At 38.7% G+C, this 21,676-nt stretch overlaps 1 protein-coding gene across 1 annotated transcript in view; it reads left to right on the forward strand.

Moving 5' to 3' along the window:
• Positions 1-1,707: 1,707 nt before the first annotated feature.
• The window catches only part of WDR49 (WD repeat domain 49), a gene marked incomplete at both ends in the record, with an annotated part of 137,014 nt that continues 117,045 nt past the window's right edge, over positions 1,708-21,676 (forward strand). The window contains 1 exon segment of the mRNA XM_082624325.1: positions 1,708-1,875. Within this exon segment, the coding sequence (XP_082480451.1) occupies positions 1,708-1,875 (168 nt within the window).

A 21,676-nucleotide genomic window follows, 5' to 3' on the forward strand; every position in this document is an offset into this window, starting at 1 on the left:
TGTGTCCATGATACACATCTGTAATTTATAACGCCACTCTTTTCCTCTGAGCCTACATATAACTTCACAATTCTTCTCAACACAGCACTATAGACAGCAAGAGATTGGGATTGGCATGAAAGATGAACTAGACAGGTAACAGCTCCTATAAGACTGTAAACCCCTCACGGGTAGCACCAGGTCCTTAGTAAATGGATTTTGGAATGAATGATGGACAGAGAAATTGATGAATTGATGGCTGCATGAATGATATTTCACTTTTTTTCCCCAAAACTGGTCCAGGAAAGCCTTGGGATACTTGCATCTCTGTGTTGTAGGGAGTGTGCTTTGTACCACCACGTGCCTGTGAACACTAGTTCATTGAATGAAATTGTAGGAAAAGAACTTAGAGAATATCTAGTGACAACTTTTCAGTTTTACAGAGATGAAAATAAGGTGCAGAGATGGCCTCCATCTAAAGGGCAGGCTCCAAAGGCAGAGCCACTCTGTCGTTTTCCACGCCTTACTGACTGCATGGCCTTTGGCCTTTACGTTGCTTCTTCATCTGTAAAGTGGGAAGAGTGATCTTGTCTGCCTTGCAGGGTTATTGTGAAGCTTTAACAAGATAAGGAATTACAAAGTGCTTAGTGTAGTGCCTGGCATATGGTAAATACTAAAACAAAATATTAACTTTCTCCTTTTTCCTTCCTTTTCATTAATATTAGCTGAACCAGGGATGGTACTGTAAGTAGTTTTATCATAAGGTTTATCATATTATGTTATGCTGTGTCCCCCCTACTTTCAATGAATTGGAAGCCTATGCTAAACCATCCTCATTTTATATACATAGAAACTAAGACAAAGAGAATATAGGAATGGATTCTTATTAAATAAGAATGAAACATTTTTTATGTGGAAAATGTAACATTCCTAAATTCATTGCTCTCTTCTTTGGCTAATCATCTTGTTTCATAATATGTAACATGCTTCATAGAAAATGTATTTATAGAAGTTGTCATTAAATAATGCAGGGGTGAAATTTAATAAAAAATGAGTGCCTGAATTGCCCTTTAAAAAAGCCTCAATGTTTACATTACATATTCCAACCTTCAGGTAATTCATTAGTTGGGGAGGTGAAGGGCTTTATGTTGATTGCCAGGAAGCATACAAAGGCAGCAGGGAAGGATGAAACAAACAAGGCCACATTGCTGGGAAGGTGGCCTTTAGAGGCCAGCACTTCACTGGGGCGGAAACCTTGCAGCTGTGTCACCTCACGCCTCCCCACAAGAAAATGGAGTTTAAAACCACAACATGTGAATAGAAGCAAGGTTAGCCAAAGAGATTTTGAGAAATTGCTTTTCTAATGCATTTAAAATGAGTATTAGATGTTGCATTCTGTGTCAGTTGCTATAAACACGGGGGAAGATTTTACACTTTTTAAAATCAAGCCAGGTTAAACAGAGTATAAGGAGGGGATGTTTTAAAACAATTCAACAGTGGGTTTTGAAAATAAACTGTGGAATTAAGGAAGTGCGGGGGTTGAGAGCTTTCATTCCCTACCTCTGGGCTTGAACTTTTTGCCTCCTAATTGTGTACCTTGAAATGTACTTTGATTCTGGAATTCGATTGCTAAGTTGTTTCTTTTCAAAGGCACCTGTTGAAGGAAAAGAAAAAGAAAAAGATAAATACTTAGAGAGTTGAAGGCTGTTAAAAAGAGGTAAAGCCATTATGAGTTCCCAGAATGCTACCCTTGAGTTGAACAAAGGATCCCAGGCCGGGCCAGAGAACCCAGAGAGAATTTCACAAGGTGAAACTGCAGAGGAAGATGCCTGCATAGCCCTGCTTGAAAACGAACTCAGCCTGGGTGACTTTGTCCAAATACAAAGAGCCTTTGAGGTAAGCGTTAATCTTATTTCCTGGAGACTTTGAGTTGCTCATGAAGGAGACCAGGATGAAACAGAAAGAGATTTTTCTCTTATAAGTTTTTTTTTTTTTAATATACTTAATGGTTAAAACAGGGAATTGAAAAGAATTGGTCAGACCTGGATTTAACACCAGAGTAACTTTATCCCTCCGTTCTTCGGGACAAATAATATTATTTAGTATGAAATTACTGTTGTTGCATATCATTACCATCCAGGAAGGAAAATGAATTCTTGGACAATTTTTTTTCTTAGAGATCAACATATTTTTGGAAAACGGAAAGTTACGATGGTGACGGGGGAAGCCAGATCTCCAGGGTGACTCCCAATAATAACTGTCCTTGCAGGTAACATAGAGTATCCCTCTGGAAATGCAAATAGCCACTTCCTGGTGTGCAAACATTCTCCCCTGCCTCACCCCAGCCACACAGCTCCTTTTCAAAGCAGATTGTGGCACTTCATTGTCCCAGATCCCATGGGAGGGACCAGTCTGCCACTCTTTTTGCAAATATTGGAGCAATGCCAGTGAAAACAAAATTTTTAAAATTTTAATTCTACATATAAAATAGACCTTAGGAATTTTAACTATAAATGAATAAGCTCCTTCTCTCTATCTTAATTAATTTTGAATTCTGCAGCTATGCCTAATGAACAGCATATATCAAAATGCTTCTTAGTTTCTCATGCTGATAGGAAGAAGTGCTCTTCCGTGCTGTGGAATTTAGGTAGACATGAGCCTCCATCCTTCCTACTGCATTACAGTTGCTAAAATATGATCTCAGGGCTTCAGAATGTCCTTTGGGGGTGCTTGAGCATGTCATATTAATTTGAAACAGACATACAATGTTTGGGAATACCACCTTGAAATTAATAAAGTATGATGAAATCTTACTGTTATATTGGCCTGTAATTGGCACAAATTTTAATCTTTACCTATCAAAAAAAAAGAGTTGCTAACCACTGAAATACTCTACTATACCCTGTTTTGTATAACAAGTTAAATTTTACCTGTGTTGAGAATGTTCCAATAGTATCAATCATTTCTTTTTAATAGAATCTATCATATTTAGTAGCAAAGACATGCTGTGCCCTACACTTTTCTCATTTTAATCTTCATGTATTTGCAGTTCATCCAAACCCATTTGTCTGAAAGATTTTAGTGCTGCTCATGTCCAATGCCCCAAATGAATCTGGCATAGTTTGATAGACATAGCAAACATTTTGACAGCTTGAGGACATTCAGAAAAATGTAACAGCAGACTATGACAGCTTTCACTCTGGAATGAACAGAAATGTGGCAGTTTTTTTCTGGTGTTAAGAACACAAAGTTGAACGCTAGGGTCTATTAGGAGGGTCAACTGTATAAAGTCAATGTGTTAGAAAGTGAAACTGCTATAAAAGGTTAGGGGTGGGTGTTCTTTTCAAATTACCAATTAGTCTGGAGTGAACCCAAGTGAAATAGGAAAATTGGATCTCAAGACATATATATTTTTAACTTTAAATGTTTCAAAGGCTGGATCACTTATTTTGAAATTAACCAGTTGGAAAAGCAGGTACCACTGATGAACCAAAAGGGAGAAAGAAATTGCTATTCAGAGCTTGCATGAACCTAGACAATCTAATTACAATCTTTTTAAAAAATGTAATTTAAAAAAAAATTGAGCTTTGCAGGCATACTTCAAGAAAAAATGAAGTCCATAGATTTTTAACAGACTCAACAGACAGAATGCAACGATCCAATGGCAAATGTAAAACCGGGAATAAAAGTTAGGCCCTTGAGACAACACGGTTTCCACACATAGCATGGACACCTAGAGAAGAATCATATACTAGATGATTTCTGTGGACTCTCTTCCATCTGCCATGAGCGTTGGGCCCACAGGCCACAGACGTAGATTGTTGTGAAAGGAAAAATTGCCCTCAGGGGCTGTCCTGCAACACAGAACCCCAAAGTCACTGATTTGTAGTCCAGTCACTAAAGACATGCTCTTGGAATGCCACGATTCTGGCACTGGATCCTTCCATCTCCTATTTTGTTTTTTGTACCCAGATTGCTTATTTGGGGCTGAAGAGTTTTTAGACAGTAGGTAAAGTCCATGTCCTTAAATAGCAGTAGTGATGCTTAATTGAAAAATAGGAAGCTGAGTTTTCCTGTAGTCAATGTTTCACATATGTTCCAAATGAGATATTACATACCATATAAATCTTAGTAGTAACATTTAGGAATGAAGTGAGTAATGCTTATGTTTATTGCATGATGGTATATGAGTCAGAATCACTTAGTGTATAAGAGTCAGGGGTCAGACTTCTTGGATTTGAGTCCCAGTTTTGCCACCGACAATGAGACTTTGTGCAAATTGCTTAATCTCTCTGTCAGTTTCCTTTGTTTCTAACGTGCGAATAATTGTGCAAATTGCTTAATCTCTCTGAGCCTCAGTTTCCTTTGTTTCTAATGTGCGAATAATAGGGTTGTTGTGAGGATTAAATGGGGTATTATCTGGAAAGCACTTGAAAGAGTGCTTGACACAGAAAAAGTGCTCAATTAACATAGGTATTTTATGTTCAGTGAGTAGAGGTTGAACAACATGGTCTTTAACATTCTCTTAATTTTAACTCATACATTTCCTAAAAAAAAAATTAAGCTTTGAATAACACTCACAACTATGTTTTTACATTCCTTTTAATTGGGGTAGGAAGTGGAAGCAATGAGTTGCAAAGACACAAATTCACATAGAAGAGTACAAAAGCATCATCTTTCCATGTCTTACTTCATATTTTATTAGCATACAAAAAAATTTAAGTGATGTCTTGATCCTCTTCTTTAGAACAAAGAAGTTATCTGGATAGAAGTACTCGAAAAGTGACTTGTGGATTTCTTTTTCTTTCAAGTGATGGTGCCCAAAAAGTCATATATCAGCTCACAGGGAATGAAACTTGTATTATTCATAGAATTGTAAAATGCATGTTACTTAAACTTTCCTGTAGCACTTGTAATGCTTAGAGAAATGATGTGGTCTCTGGATATTCATATTGTTTTAATGTCAAACATATTTTCTTAGATACTTCAAAAGTCAGTTATTGTTTGAGGAAGGATGGCTGTGATTTGCTAATTTTATAGGAATTCTGAGAAATAGAAATTATGGTCCAAGGGAAATGGAATTTTGGAAAAGCCGCATTGAGACTTGATGTATACTGACTTTCTTCCAAGACTGTGGCCATGTAGGTTCCTGAATATTTCTTTTCTTTAATTCTCCATTGTTGACCTCTTCATGTCAGGACAGTCTGCTCTTTGATCTTGGAGCCTTGTTGCCTATTTGGCCTGTATCTAGTTTGCCTATACTGCTGGACTCACTGGACTGGGTGCTGACCTGCCTCCGTCAGCAACTGTGTCTGTATCACCTCCTGGTACATTCTTTCTGGCCCAGAGCCATGGCCTGGCCCTACCCTGTCTACTCCATGCTGCTGTTTGCCGAAGTCCTACTAAATCTTTAGGTTAAATAGCTTGAAATGAAATCTCCTAAACCGCATGTAAAAGGTGAACTATTTCTGCTTAAAGTAGGAAGGGCCAGGACAGTTCAGTGTGAGAAAGGGAGAATAAAAATCCTAACAGGAAGTCCCCAGAGATGTTAGGGGAAGGTTCTCTGAACAAACTTGTCTTGGGGAGCTGAATGGAATCTAAACACAACACACTTGTGCTGACAATCTAAAAAGACCAGAGAAATTCAGAAGGCACTTTTGCAGGTCTGAAAATTGTGCTTAAGGTATAGTAAATGATTAAATCCACAGAATGTATGATATCTTCATGCTGGATTGTCTTTATAAAATTCTCAAGATTCCTGTCTACAGTAGGGCCTATGAACAACGCTTCCTTGTACCAACAGGACAAAGCTGAGAGTTCTGATGCCCTGCTGGGCAGGCTAGACTCTAAGAGAATACAGACAGTAACTGTTATAAGAAATTTAATTATATACATTTACAATTAAATAAATCATATTAACCCCCCCAAAAAAGACCAAGAGCAGTATTGGTTTCTTGCCTCTCCTGCCCCACTCCTTCCATCCTCACCTCTCCCAGGGATGAGAAGGAGAAATGAGTAACCTGCTTGGTAGTGACAGTGTTGGTCTGTAGTTTTAAAGTGAGGTGGGGCTAATCTATTAAAAGGCTATGAGATTGAAAAAAATATGCAGACAGTCAGATTCCCTGCTTTCCATTATTTATCCTTCATTTTTTTTTTTTACATCTTTATTGGAGTATAATTGCTTTACAATGGTGTGTTAGTTTCTGCTTTATAACAAAGTGAATCAGTTATACATATACATATGTTCCCATATCTCTTCCCTCTTGCGTCTCCCTCCCTCCCACCCTCCCTATCCCACCCCTCTAGGTGGTCACAAAGCACCAAGCTGATCTCCCTGTGGTATGTGGCTGCTTCCCACTAGCTATCTATTTTACATTTGGTAGTGTATATATGTCCATGCCACTCTCTCACTTTGTCACAGCTTACCCTTCCCCCTCCCCATATCCTCAAGTCCATTCTCCAGTAGGTCTCTGTCTTTACTGCTGTCTTACCCCTAGGTTCTTCATGACATTTTTTTCCTTAAATTCCATATATATGTGTTAGCATACGGTATTTGTCTTTCTCTTTCTGACTTACTTCACTCTGTATGACAGACTCTAGGTCCATCCACCTCATTACAAATAGCTCAATTTCATTTCTTTTTATGGCTGAGTAATATTCCATTGTATATATGTGCCACATCTTCTTTATCCATTCATCTGTCGATGGACACTTAAGTTGTTTCCATCTCCTGGCTATTGTAAATAGAGCTGCAATGAACATTTTGGTACATGACTCTTTTTGAATTATGGTTTTCTCAGGGTATATGCCCAGCAGTGGGATTGCTGGGTCATATGGTAGTTCTATTTGTAGTTTTTTAAGGAACCTCCATACTGTTCTCCGTAGTGGCTGTACCAATTCACATTCCCACCAGCAGTGCAAGAGGGTTCCCTTTTCTCCACACCCTCTCCAGCATTTATTGTTTCTAGATTTCTTGATGATTGCCATTCTGACTGGTGTGAGATGATATCTCATTGTAGTTTTGATTTGCATTTCTCTAATGATTAATGATGTTGAGCATTCTTTCATGTGCCTCTTGGCCATCTGTATGTCTTCTTTGGAGAAATGTCTATTTAGGTCTTCTGCCCATTTTTGGATTGGGTTGTTTGTTTTTTTTGTTATTGAGCTGCATGAGCTGCTTGTAAAGTTTGGAGATTAATCCTTTGTCAGTTGCTTCATTTGCAAATATTTTCTCCCATTCTGAGGGTTGTCTTTTGGTCTTGTTTATGGTTTCCTTTGCTGTGCAAAAGCTTTGAAGTTTCATTAGGTCCCATTTGTTTATTTTTGTTTTTATTTCCATTTCTCTAGGAGGTGGGTCAAAAAGGATCTTGCTGTGATTTATGTCATAGAGTGTTGTGCCTATGTTTTCCTCTAACAGTTTGATAGTTTCTGGCCTTACATTTAGGTCTTTAATCCATTTTGAGCTTATTTTTGTGTATGGTGTTAGGGAGTGATCTAATCTCATAATTTTTTTTTTTTTTTTGCGGTACGCGGGCCTCTCACTGCTGTGGCCTCTCCCGTTGCGGAGCACAGGCTCCAGACGTGCAGGCTCAGCGGCCATGGCTCACGGACCCAGCTGCTCCGCGGCATGTGGGATCTTCCCAGACCGGGGCACGAACCTGTGTCCCCTGCATCGGCAGGCAGACTCTCAACCACTGCACCACCAGGGAAGCCCTAATCTCATACTTTTACATGTACCTGTCCAGTTTTCCCACCTATCCTTCTTTCTGAACTGTCAGGATTCTCCCAGTTCATTAGGGACCCGCCTTCTCATTGCTCACTGTATCTTCACTATTAAGTTACCCAAATGGACAGGCCTTCCTGGCTATGGCTCATGTTCCAGAACTATTCTTACCTCTCGCTTCTTTCTTTTCTACCCCAGACATCACCATTCCAAACACATAAATAAAATCACCCATCTTTGTTTCATTCCCTTTCCTCAGAACTGTTAGATTTTGCTTGCCTCTGTCAAAATATGAGACAGTCCATGAAGATCATTTAAAAAAAATTTTTAAGGTAAGACTGATAGTTAAAAACTGTATATTATGGAATCCAATAAAGTTCTAAAATTAGAAAATCTTTATTTTTATAAGGTGTGCAAACTGTGTAAAATATATAATAGCACATTCATGATAAAACTTATTTCTTGCTCATATAGAGAGCAGATATTTCTAATAGGCAGGCAGCTTCAAGTAGGGATTCTGGTCCCCGGGCTCCTTCCATCTTCCTCCTTCCACAATGGCCATATGTCAAGCTAGTCATGGGGGAAGAGCATGAAGGAGCACGTGGGGAAGGGTTTTGTGGGCCAGGTTCCCGTCCCAATTGCAAGGCCATCTGGAAAGTGTAGGCAGGCGTGTGCCCAGAAAACAGTCTCACCCACAATCCTTAGAGTTAATGGTAGGAAAATTTCCATCTCTCCTAATAAACCAGCGTGCTTATTTCATAGATTAAGGAAAGTCGTGTGCCTAATGGTGTTTTGTGTTTTGCCTTAGCTGCCAGGAAGTTCAAAGCTAAATTCAGTGTTCAACCGATACAACTATTCTTAACATAGATTTTTCTGGAACAATTATCTTCTATTTTCATTATATGATCCTTGCTCTTTTATCTTTGCTTTAATGGTCCCTATGTACCTTCTATTGCAACTGAACTAAAACTCTTTCTAGAAATCAGTGGAGGTAAAAATGATGAATAAAAATTTAATATCTTTGAAGTTCAGTAAGATTTTATAAAACACTTCTGTAGGTATCGTGTTATTTGATCCTCTCACCAGCCTGGAATGTAGGCAGGGCAGATATTTTTATTTCCCATTTACACATAAGGAGAATAAAGCTCAAAGATATTTAATTGAGTTGTCCCATGGGGCAGAGCCAGGGCTCTGGGGTAGATTGTCAACTTCCCAGCCCATTGTATGGCATGGCTCCCACTGGCCACCAGGCAACCTCCCTTTGAGATTTTCTCTAAGGAATAGGAATCCAATAGAATAAGTACTTCATTAACAAAACGAGCATGTCAAGTTAGTAGCACACAGGCACTGTGCCTTGGTAACTTGGAATTAATGCACAATTAGCAAATAATCAACACTTCCTACAATAAAATCAATGCAGAGGAGGGTGGAAGAATAAAAGGGAAAGGTAGGAATAACTCATTGCTTTTTTATTATTGTTTTCCTTTCTAAAGGCATTCAATGGAGGCTTGAGAGAAAGTAAACAGGTAAAGCTTAATCTATAACTTTATTCCATAGTACAGAGTACATTCAGCAATCTCAGTCAATCCATCACCTGCTGAACAAAGGCAGCAGGGCAGAGCATTTCTCGCCCCAACTCCCTTAGTGGAATCCAAAAAACCTATTTTGGATGGCAGTAGAAAATCAGTGAACCCTGCAGGCCCCCCCTCCTCAGCATTAAGGTAATATCGTGAAGACACATCCAACAGCCCTGCAGCTGGCACAATTGGAAACGACAGAGGAATTCTTTGGTGGTTCTGTCTGAGTTGCTAGAATTCATGGGTGAGGTTAACAAACAAGGCCATCACCAAAACACAAGCAAGTGAAGTCCTTTGTCAACACATATGAAAAATCGGTCTTCCTGAGCACTGCTGCCTTTGTGCTAAATTTTGTGACAAGTGCTAACGGCTTCATGCCTTTTCTAATTTCTCTGTGTGCTTTCATAACAGGTGCTTATAAAAATGAATCTTGGTCAGGGAGGCTGGTGAAGAGTGCTTTTGGGGGACAGACATTTTAACCTTAAGCTTTGGCCAGGACTGAAGCAGAGAAGGCAACCAAGAAACTGGTCATAACGGAGAAAGAAAGAAAGCAAAGGTGCCTATTGCTATTCATTTGTAATATATCAACTTAGCCAGACCTTTAGACCTAGGGCACAGCCTACCTTTGTAATTTCCTGAAAATTAAAAAAGGAACATGAAGAAAGACAACTGGAGAAGTATAATTTGTGCTATTTTGATTTCACATTTGTCCTGTGTTAGCAAGTATAGCACACCCAATGATGAGACAAGACCCCACCAACTTTGTTGCTAGGAATAGGACTCTTCTGAATTGTCTCTTGTTGATTTCTGACCTTTGCCTGAAGCTCTGCCTCACTCTTGCTCAGACACGAATCCCTTGGGTCTTTTCTTCCCTCATCACGTCTTACCACCATATTATGGATATGCATCTTGTGAGATATTGATTCTCTGGGCATCAGCATTCTCTGCTGAGGACTTCCAGGGACACGGTTTTCCTCTACTCCATCACCTCCCGTGTTCTCCCTCCCTAATTCTCTCAACACCCCTGAGGAGGCCAGGTTGTCACACTGGTCTTCCTCCAGATCTGTCCAATATGGTGGCCATGGGCCACATGTGGCTATTTAAATTAAAATGAAATAAAGTTAGAATTTAATAAAATAAAAAATTCAGTTACTCACAAGCACCAGCCACATCTAAAATATTCAGTAGGCTCACGTAGCTTGTAGGCACCACATCGGATAGTGCAGATAATAGAAAATTTTCTTCATCACAGAAAGTCCTATTGGATAAGGCTGTGTCAGATCTTTCTCTTGGTATTCTACTACCTTGTTCCCTTTCCTCACTTCTGGCCACATTTATATGGCCAAGGGGCTACTTTCAGCACCTTAATCCCCCTGGAAATATACCAGACTGCTCATTCCTTAGAGCCTGGAGGCCAAACTGATTATTGGCCCCAGAGATACCAGAAAATATTTTCCTTTACTTTAGTCTAAGACCTATCTCTCCACTTTCCTAGGGCTGTAAAGAATGGGAACATCCATTTCTTTCAAGGGAATTCTTACCTCCACCTTCAAGGCCCCCTCCCCTCGCCACTGGTATTTAGTCTGGATTTATGGTTCCAACAAGTCAGTCACAAAATTACCTGACACTGGCACATTACCCAAATTGTTCATGCTGGTGGTATTTTAGTTACTTGAATGCTTTAACAGTATTCCTGTTTTAGGACCTATCAAATGCTGGTGCCTCATGTTGGAATATTCCCTCTTCCCTCCCCCCAATCTCCAGCCAACTCCTACTCATACTTCATGTTTAAATACCACCATCCCAGAAAGTCTTCTCTCACTACCCAGGCTGGGTTAGCACCTTATCCTGTTCCTGTTTTCTCTCTTCATAGCTCCTGTGTGTTCTTTTCTTTCTCTAATTGCAGATGCTCTGATTAAGTACAAGTAGAGCCATGTAGAAGGATCAGGCTGGCAGAGAGAAATCAGTGTGAGACCCTAGAGCATGGCGACCCTGGGTGCAAATGAGATTATCTTGAGGAAAGAGCAGAGTGTCTAAGACAAGATCTTAGGGGAATCCTTCAAGGGGGTAGAGAAACAACTGGAGTCCATACCATAAATAAAGAAGCAGGGTTATTTCCTGGAAGTTGAGGGAGGAGAAACAAACAAACAGAAAAAAGGGGTGCAGTCAGGCATATACAATTTTTATGATTCCTATTTATTTAACAGTTCCTTTATTTTATTTTTTATTTTTTGTTTTTTTGCGGTACGCGGGCCTCTCACTGCTGCGGGCTCTCCCGTTGCGGAGCACAGGCTCCGGACACGCAGGCTCAGCGGCCATGGTTCACGGGCCCAGCTGCTCCGCGGTATGTGGGATCTTCCCGGACCGGGGCACGAACCCGTGTCCCCTGCATCGGCAGGCGGACTCTCAACCACTGCACCACCAGGGAAGCCCTAACAGTTCTTTTATTATTAAAAGAAAAAGAAGGAATACATTATTTTCATTGTACAAAATCAAAGTTACACATGAAAGTCTCCTCTTACCATGGCTTACCCTTAGCAACTACAGTACCCTGGGTAACTACCCTTAATGTTGCATACTTCTAGTGTATTTTTCATTCATTTCTACCCATATATGCATGTACACATATCACATGTAACTTTATTTTACATACAGTGTATTTTACATATAATATATATTACATATTTTATTTTGTGCATTCAAGGAAGAGTGCCACATAAATAACTGCTAACCATGTGAAAAGATACTTCAACTCACTAGGAATTGGATTTGAAACTCTAATCAAAAAAGAAGACATCCTTTTTCATTCATCAGCTTGGCAAAGATTAAAAAGATCAATAATATTTACTGTTGGCAAAGAATCAGGGAAATGAACACTATTAAATTGTGAAGGCTTTTTTGGTAGACAATTTTCTGGAATATATCAAATGTAAAATGTATCAAATGCATACTTTTTGAACCAGCAACTCCAATTCTACAAGCTATCCTAAATAAATTATGACAGGTACAGAAATAAAATTTGTATAAAAATATTCATTGTAATATTGTCAATAAAATGGAGTATTTAAAATACCCCAAATATTCATCAATAAATTAATGGATAAATGAATTATGGTATACTTCTACTACTCAGCTATTAAAAAGAATAAGGAAGACATAAGATTGCCAAGATTTACTGTTCAGTGAAAAAAAGTAAATTGCAGAGCAGTGCATAATCATATTCTAAAATGAAAAGTGTGTGTATTTTCCATAATTGAGACCTTGTGTGTCAAGGTCTCAATTATGGAAAAATAGAACTGTGCTTGTAGCAGGGTAAGGTATGGCAAATGGCTTTGTGGACTCCTTATCTATACCATAATTCAATGCAAAGATAAATGTTATTAAAATGTCAGTATATCTTAATAGCCTAAAGACTTGGTGTTACTATTTTCTAAATGTATGGTCTAACGATGCTGAATTTAAAAGCAGCACATTTTATACATACTTTGTCTCTCTATGAAGTAGTTTTCTCCATCACCTTCCTTTCATTGAACTTTAGCATTAAGAGAGAGACTATAGAGAGCCATTGTTGCCTTTATTTTTCAGGTGAGGAAACAAAAATCCAAATGAAGGGATTTGTCCATTGAGTTTTTGGCAAAACCAGAACATCACCCAAAGTGGCCTGATTTCCATTTTTGTCTCTTTTCCCTTAGTGAACAACGCTGAACTTTACTCAAATTTATTTCTCATCTTCCAACATTATTTTACACAGTATGATTCTATAACTTGACCATTGTTCACTACTCTGACCCCCTCCCCAAACCGGCTATTATTGTTAAAACAGATGAGCACCACTTCTACAATTTAGATGAGAATATTAACAATACATTCATTCATTTACTGATTCTTACAACAGATATTTATTGAAAGTTTACCCTATGGAAGTTGAAAACCGCTGAGACCCAGACCTTCCCTCATGGAGAGCTATACTGACAAATAAACTTGGAGTTATTCTGTAATCACTCAGTGCTCTGAGGAGAGAGCAATGTTGGGGGAGCACATAGCTCACATTGGGGAGGGGACTCCGGGGAGGCTTCCTAGAGGAAGTAACATCCAGGCTGCCATCTGACAGAAGGGCATCACTCAGGCAGGTAAATGGGGCTTGGGAGAATAGTTTTCTAGAAAGAGGATGCGAAGTACAAAGTTTGCTTGAGCAGAAGAAGCAGTGTGATGCTTTTTGAAGAAGTCAGAAAACTCATCTGCAAAGGGGAAAGGAAGGAAAGATAAGGCTGGAGCATCAAGCCAGAACCATCAAGAAGGCCTTAGAGAACTGTGTTAAAGAGACAGACAAAGAGACAGACAGATAAAGAAGATGTGGTACATATATACAATGGAGTATTAATTACTCAGCCATGAAAAGGAACGAAATTGGGTCATTTGTAGAGACGTGGATGGACCTAGAGATTGTCATACAGAGTGAAGTAAGTCAGAAAGAGAAAAACAAATATCATATATTAACGCATATATGTGGAATCTAGAAAAATGGTACAGATGAACAGGTTTGCAAGGCAGAAATAGAGACACAGATGTAGAGAACAAATGTATGGACACCAAGGGGGGAAGTGAGTGGTGGTGGTGGTGGTGGTGGGATAAATTGGGAGATTGGGATTGACATATATACACTAATATATATAAAATAGATAACTAGTAAGAACCTGTTGTATAAAAAATAAATAAATAAAATAAAATTTAAAAAAATGTATGCACCCTTATGTTCATTTCAGCATTATTTATAATAGTCAATATGTGGAAGCAACCTAAGTGTCCATCAATAGATGAATGGATAAAGAAGTGATACACACACACAAATAAATAAAGAGGCGGATATTGGGGGACTGTACGGAGCCCCTGACATGTTTTAATCATGGGAATGCCATGATGGGATTGGCATTTTGGAAATGATCACTAAGGCTGTATTTTTTGAAAATGGTTCGGGGGTGGAGATGGGAGCAGGACTGAAAGAAGGCGGAGAGACCACTTAGAGGGCTGGTACAATGGCCTGCCTGCACAACAGAGATTAGTGGAGAGATTCGGGAGTGATGCTGCACAGAACTCGTTGATCAATTGAATGTATTAAGGTGGTAACATACATTGAGTTGGGGAACACAGGAAGAGAAATGAGTATTTTTTTTTCTCCTTGAACTTTTTATTTTGAAAAATATCAAACCTACAGAAATTTGAAAATGGAAAGACAAGTGCAGTGAATATATACCCTCTACCCAGATTCAGTAATTGTTAATATTTTGCTGCCTGGGTAGCTTATAAACAACAGAACTTTATTTCTCACAGTTCTGGAGGCTGGGAGTCTGAGATCAGGGTACCAGCCTGGGTGGGTGAGGGCCCACTCCCAGGCTGTAGACTTCTTGTTGTGTCTTCACATGGTGGAAGGGGCTATGGAGCTCTCTTTTATAAGAGCACTAATTCCATCTATAAGGGCTCCATCTTCATAACCTGTCACTTCCCAATGGTCCCACCTCCTAATATCATCACAAGATTTCAACTTGTGAATTTTGGGGGGACATGAATATTCAGAACATAGCACATGGCTTTACCTCAGTCATTTAAAAGTTATTTCAGGCATGATGATAGTTTGCCCCAATTAACTCAAAATATATCTCCTTGGGACAAGGGTCTTCTTCTAAATAACAACAATGAAATTATCTTACCCAGGAAATTTAACTTCTTATATTACCTAATAAAAATGTGTGTATTAAAATATCCCTGTTCGTCCTGGTAATGTCTTTCATGTTTTTTTTTTTAAATTATAGATCCCTTCCAGGATCACACATTTCCTTTAGTTTCCTTTAATCTAGAAGCATTCTCTTACTTTTTCTCATCTATCATGACGTAGATATTTTTGAAGGGTCATGTCAGATGTCTAGAACATCTCACAATCTGGATTTTCTTATTGATTCTTCACTGTTAGATTTAGGTTCACCATTTTTGGAAAAGATACTACGTAAGAAATGTTATGTCCACCTCTTGAATGACATCAGAGGCACAGCATGTCAGTTTGTCTCATTACTGGTGATGCTATAAGTTGGATCCCTTGATAAAGTGGGTCCACTAGAGTTCTACCGTTTAAAGGTACCTGTGGCGTGGTACTTTGATATTGTGTTATAGTATTCTTCAGTAACTTTCACCCATTAGTTTAAGCATTAATTGATGATCTTTGCTTGAAACAATGACTACATAGGCTTGGAAAATGGTGACTTCTAAATTCTTTCGATCCTTGTTTATTCTCAATGTAGCATTCCTCTGTAATAAAGAGGCTTCCTGTTTCTCACTCCCTTTTCTCTCTTCCTTCTATTGTCTGTTTGTCTGTCTGTCTCTCCGTATCTTCGGTGTTACTACAGACTCATGGATTCATTTATTCTATTCAATGCATTATTATCTCTTACCATCATTATTCTTTCTGATACTGAAATTGCTGAAGTTTGGACAGTGTGAGCCCCTTCAAGCCAGCTCCTGCATCCTTTTTACATGTTTCCATCAATCTTTTATCACTTCCTTGCTTTCTGGCAGGGCTTCTGCATAACAGTCAACCTTAAACAACTGTGGACTTTGGTCAGTGAACAGACACTGGTAAATGCTGCCAGAAAAAATACTAGAGCTTCTCCCATAATTGATGTGGTATGATTAGACTACTATAAAGTTCTGGGGAAGGAAAAACCCCCAAAGCAACCTGTCATAAAGGCCAAATTCTTTTTTTTTTTTCAGTTTGATGAGTTAAAAAAAATTTTATTGGAGTAGAGTTGCTTTACAATGTTGTGTTAGTTTCTGCTGTACAGCAAAATGAATCAGCTATACGTAAATGTATATCCCCTCCTTTTGGATTTCCTTCCCATTTAGGTCACCACAGAGCACTGAGTAGAGTTCCCTGTGCTATACAGTAGGTTCTCATTAGTTATCTATTTTATACACAGTATCAATAGTGTATATATGTCAATCCCAATCTCCCAATTCATCCCACCCTCGCCTTCCCCCCTTGGTATCCATATGTTTGTTCTCTACATCTATGTCTCTATTTCTGCTTTGCCGATAAGTCATCTGCACCATTTTTCTAGACTCCACGTATAAGTGATATTATACAATACTTGTTTTTCTCTTTCTGACTTACTTCACTCTGTATGACAGTCTCTAGTTCCATCCACATCTCTACAAATGGCACTATTTCATTCCTTCTTATGGCTGAGTAATATTCCGTTGCATATATGTACCACATCTTCTTTATCCATTCCTCTGTTGATGGACACTTAGGTTGCTTCCATGTCCTGGCTATTGTAAATAGTGCTGTGCTGAACATTGGGGTGCACGTATCTTTTTGAATTATGGTTTTCCCTGTGTATATGCCCAGTAGTGGGATTGCTGGGTCATATGGTAGTTCTACTTTTAGTTTGTTAAGGAACTTCCATACTGTTCTCCATAGTGGCTGTATCAATTTACATTCCCACCAACAGTGTAGGAGGGTTCTCTTTTCTCCATACCCTTTCCAGCATTTATTGTTTGTAGATTTTTTGATGATGACCATTCTGACTGGTGTGAGGTGATACCTCATTGTAGTCTCAACTTGCATTTTTCTAATAATTAGTGATGTTGAGCATCTTTTCATGTGCCTCTTGGCCATCTGTATTGTCTTCTTTGGAGAAATGTCTATTTAGGTCTTCTGCCCATTTTTGGATTGGGTTGTTTGTTTTTTTGATGTTGAGCTGCATGAGCTGTTTGTATATTTTGGAGATTAGTCCCTTGTCAGTTGCTTCATTTGCAAATATTCTCTCCCATTCTGAGGGCTGTCTTTTCATCTTATTTACGGTTTCCTTTGCAGTGCAAAAGCTTTTAAGTTTCATTAGGTCCCATTTGTTTATTTTTGTTTTTGTTTTCATTATTCTAGGAGGTGGGTGAAAAAAGATCTTGCTGTAATTTATGTCAAAGAGTGTTCTCCCTATGTTTTCCTCTAAGAGTTTTATAGTATCTGGCCTTACATTTAGGTCTCAAATCCATTTTGAGTTTGTTTTTGTGTATGGTGTTAGGGGGTGTTCTAATTTCATTCTTTTACATGTAGCTGTCCAGTTTTCCCAGCACCACTTATTGAAGAGACTGTCTTTTCTCCATTGTATATTCTTGCCTCCTATGTCATAGATTAGGTGACCATAGGTGCATGGGAGGCCAAATTCTTCAACAGAAGAGCTGAGGAAGAGATTAAGGGTGTGTGTATATGTGTGTGTGTGGGGGGCTGTATCTTAGTGGCTTGAAGCCACATGGAGGGAGGTTCATGAAAAACTAACAAGTATTTATATCTATATTTTATCAATGGCTGTGTTGCCTATGAGATTTTCTCAATGGCCCTTTATTGTCATGTCTCCGTCTGCTCTCTTGTTGTCTCCCATCTTGTCCACGTGCCCTTTCTGACACTATTATCTTCCCATCTGCTTAAACAAACAACAAAACAAATACCAAATTCTTCTTCTCTCCTTTAGAGCAGCTTGAACCTTTTGCTTTCTTGATCGATGTCTTTCATGGGCCTCAGGTTTCACTTTCTAACTAAATAGAAGTCTCAAGAAATTTTCTCAAACAAAGATATTTTGGCATCAAATATTAACTTGGTACATTTTTCACCTTATAAGAACTTGAAAGAATCCACTAAAAGATTTAGTTAAAGGATTTTAATCTTCTTGGTAAGAACCATTTCAGTGGAGGTGAAGGGAAAGAAGCTGGACTGCAAAGGTTGAGTAAATTGGAGGAGAGAAAATTGAGACAGTGTGTGAACGTGATTGCTTTGAGATGGTTGTTTGAAAGGAGAAGGTGGGACAGTAGCTGAAAGCAGATAGGAATGTCAGGGAAGATTTTTAACAGTTCAAGTAATTTGATTATGTTGAAATGCTTATGAAAAGGAGTCAAGAGAGAGCAAGAGAAGAGAGTCACTGAGGTGGTGGGGGAAGGACATATCCAGGAAACAGGAGAATTTCTGTTACCACAGGAAAGAAGGAAGGAAGGAAATGGCTACAGGTGCAGGTCAAACTCTATGTGTGTGCAGAAAACTGAGGAAGTTCCCATCTGATTGATGTCCCCTACCCCTCTTCCTCCTCCTCTCTATTTTCCTTCTTCATTGCTGTGAATTAATAGTCAGACTTCTGTGTTAGGAATGGACAGGGAAAGGATGAAGTAGGTGTTTGAAGAAAGTGAAAATAAGGGTAAGAGTTCTGCCAGGAAACATGGAAGCGTTCCTAGTAGCATAGGAGGGACCTTTTGAAGTTGGAGATCATGCATTTTATTACTGTGACACCATTCTGTCCATTTCTGTGATATTTGTTCAGCAGCCTGGATGTAGGCATGGAGAAGATGCTTTTCCAGGGCTAGTGTTTCGCTAGACACCTGGGATGGAAGTGTGGCAGAGAAAAGGAATGAGTATAATGGCCAGAGGTTGGTTGAAGTGTTGGATTTCTGGTTTGAGAAGAATACGAAGAGCAGGAAGGAGCTGGTAATTTGGTTTAAAAAATTTTCCTCTGGAACCTGGGTTGGAATCTTTCTGACTTTTTAGTCATTTCCTGCTTACTATATTGATTCAGAGTTCATATGTAAATTTTAAGTAGACCAGCAGAAAGCTTTAGGGTTCTAAGTAAATAGATTTTAGCAAAATTGCCTGAGACCATTTGGGTATACACATTCCAACCTCATATTTTTCTGTTTTTTTAATGAATGTGCTATCCTAGAGAGAATCAGATTTTGTTGAAGTCAACATATTTGTGGCATGATGAAAGTAGTTAGGAATTGGAAATCCTAGATTCTAAGCCTATTTCTGACAGCAGTGAGCTATGTGACCTCAGAGAAGTCTTTTTAATTCTCTGGGCCTCAGTTTCTTCCTTTTAAATGAAGGGTTTGGTGTAGATTCTCTAAACTTTCTTCCAGCTCTAACATGCCTGAAGTTCATGGATGTGTGCAATTCTTTGACTCTGTCTGTGGTTTCCAGTGAAGAGAGAGCAATTGGTTTTAAAAAGAGTATATGTTTATCCTACTGTAAGGATATTTCCAAATGAAGATCAATGAAGCTCAAATGTCTCTTGGCTATACCATTCCACTGGTCAGGCTCATCCCTCCAAGTTTTTAAGCTTAGGCAAAACAGATGATAGTGATAAACATGGTTTAGGTCCATAGCAGAAAATTAAAGACTTCCATAGACTTAGAGAAAAATATTATGACACTTACACTTCTCAGGGAATATGATCTTTATTTAAAAGAGAAAGATTTTTTGACTCTATATCCTGCAACTGCAATTCACTTCTAATTTACCAGTTGAATAGGAAATCTACCTGTTGAATTTTTGGTTTGGGAGAGTTTAGTTCTAAACCTTAAATTCAGTATGGGGGTTTCAAGGCCTGTGTCTTTGTTAGTCACAAAAATTTAACTCCATTTAGATTGGTAAGCTCTTGAATCATTGATATCATAATGTAAATGAAAATTAAAACGAACTAAAATCCATTGCAGCAAGAAAAAATAGCAGTATGAACCTTGGCTGGCAGACTAGTCTCTTCTGTTGTTCAATCTCTCATGGATGTTCATTGGTAGATAAAAATTGCAAGGGATGATATAAACTGATGCATCTGTTTGAAATAACATATCTAATCTTCTGCTCCAGAAGTTGTTCACAGGGTTTGACAGCAAACTCTAATACGTATTCATAACCAAGGCACTTTGTGACCAAGGGAAATTGAAGCAAGTGCAACAGAATGAAGTGTGAGGAAGCAGCATGCCAATTTTAAACTTAATTCTAGGGCTTCCCTGGTGGCGCAGCGGTTGAGAGTCCGCCTGCCGATGCAGGGGACACGGGTTCGTGCCCCAGTCTGGGAAGATCCCACATGCCGCGCAGCGGCTGGGCCAGTGAGCCGTGGCCGCTGAGCCTGCGTGTCCGGAGCCTGTGCTTTGCAACGGGAGAGGCCACAACAGTGAGAGGCCCGCGTACCAAAAAAAAAAAAAAAAAAAAAATTAATTATAGAGATGGGGGGAAGGATGCACTGAGATAGTATATCTTCATCCAGCTGTCATGGAGCTTTACCCAAAAATCATGTTACCTATTTGATAGAAGAAATATTATTTTTGGTTAATTACTTGATAAAACCAGCAGATTCTGGGGAAAACAAGATTCTGAGATCCTATTAGAAACTCTTTTTTTATGTAGAGAAAAAGAAGCACTGCAGAATTTTAATCATCTAAAAAAAATTTTTTTTTCAGACTTAAGAAAGATTTCTGGTCCACACAAGATTTCAGTTCATGGTATGTTTTTGACATGTTTAAGTCCTAAATTCAGTTTGAAATTAGGAAAAGCAATAATTAGTGTTATTCTTGTGATTTTTTTACTTTTGGTAATCTAGAGCAATGTGTCATTCAATGTGATCAGCATCCCTGGGCTCCCCACTCTAATGTAAGTACTCGAAGAGCATAGACTTCAACTACCTTGTTCAGAGCTGGTGCTGAGGGCTTAGAATAGTGTTTGGCATGGAGAAGGCACTTACTAAGTGTTTGTTGAATGAATGAATAAATAAATCTACCTCATGATACCTTGTATGATGTACATGTTCAATATATATTTTATTAATAAATAGATCAATGGATGGAAATACTTCTCTAAGTGGTTTACAACTTGCCATTTGACATTAATTTTCAGAATCTGAAAGTAAATACTCAACAATATCAGGCAGTGAAACTTGGGTCAGTGACATGTTAACCGACTATCAGCTTTGACAAAGGAGAAAATACCCAGATTTCTGACTAAATTGGATTGTGCTCTCTCTGTAGTAGGACTTGTATTCTTGTATTGGGAAAGTATTCTTGTATTCTTGTCTTGGGGAAGTCCTTGTTCACAGAGTAGGAAAAAAAAGAAAAAAAATTTTGCCCGCATTTCATTATAAAATATTGCTATAGGAAAAAGTCGAGGAAAAAACAAAGATAAACAACATTTCTAAGAGTCAACAGATTTGGAAATATTTGTGTCTGCTTTGGGAATGTTTGATCTGTTTTGCCAGCAAGTATGTCAATGTTCAGCCTTACTAGAACTATTTTTTAGAAACCAGTTGGTGACTCTTAAGAAGAATGAGAATACCCCAGCTTGGTGAGGTATAGGCAGTCTCATACTTTGTTAATGGAAATGTAAATTTGTTGAGTCTTCTGGAGGAAGATTTGGCAAAATATATCAAAAACTTGTGCAAATTCTTTGACTCAGCAATTCTGCTTCTAGGGAATTTCCCTCAGGAAATAATTGGACAAACAAGCAAAGATGTATGTGCAGGAATGTTTGTTGCAGGGTTGTTTCTATGAAACAGGAACACATTGGGAACAATTGAAGTTTTTATTAACAGGGGTTATA

This window comes from Mesoplodon mirus, assembly GCF_964341445.2.
Source record: "Mesoplodon mirus genome assembly, chromosome: 6".
Taxonomy (NCBI): Eukaryota; Metazoa; Chordata; class Mammalia; order Artiodactyla; family Ziphiidae; genus Mesoplodon; species Mesoplodon mirus.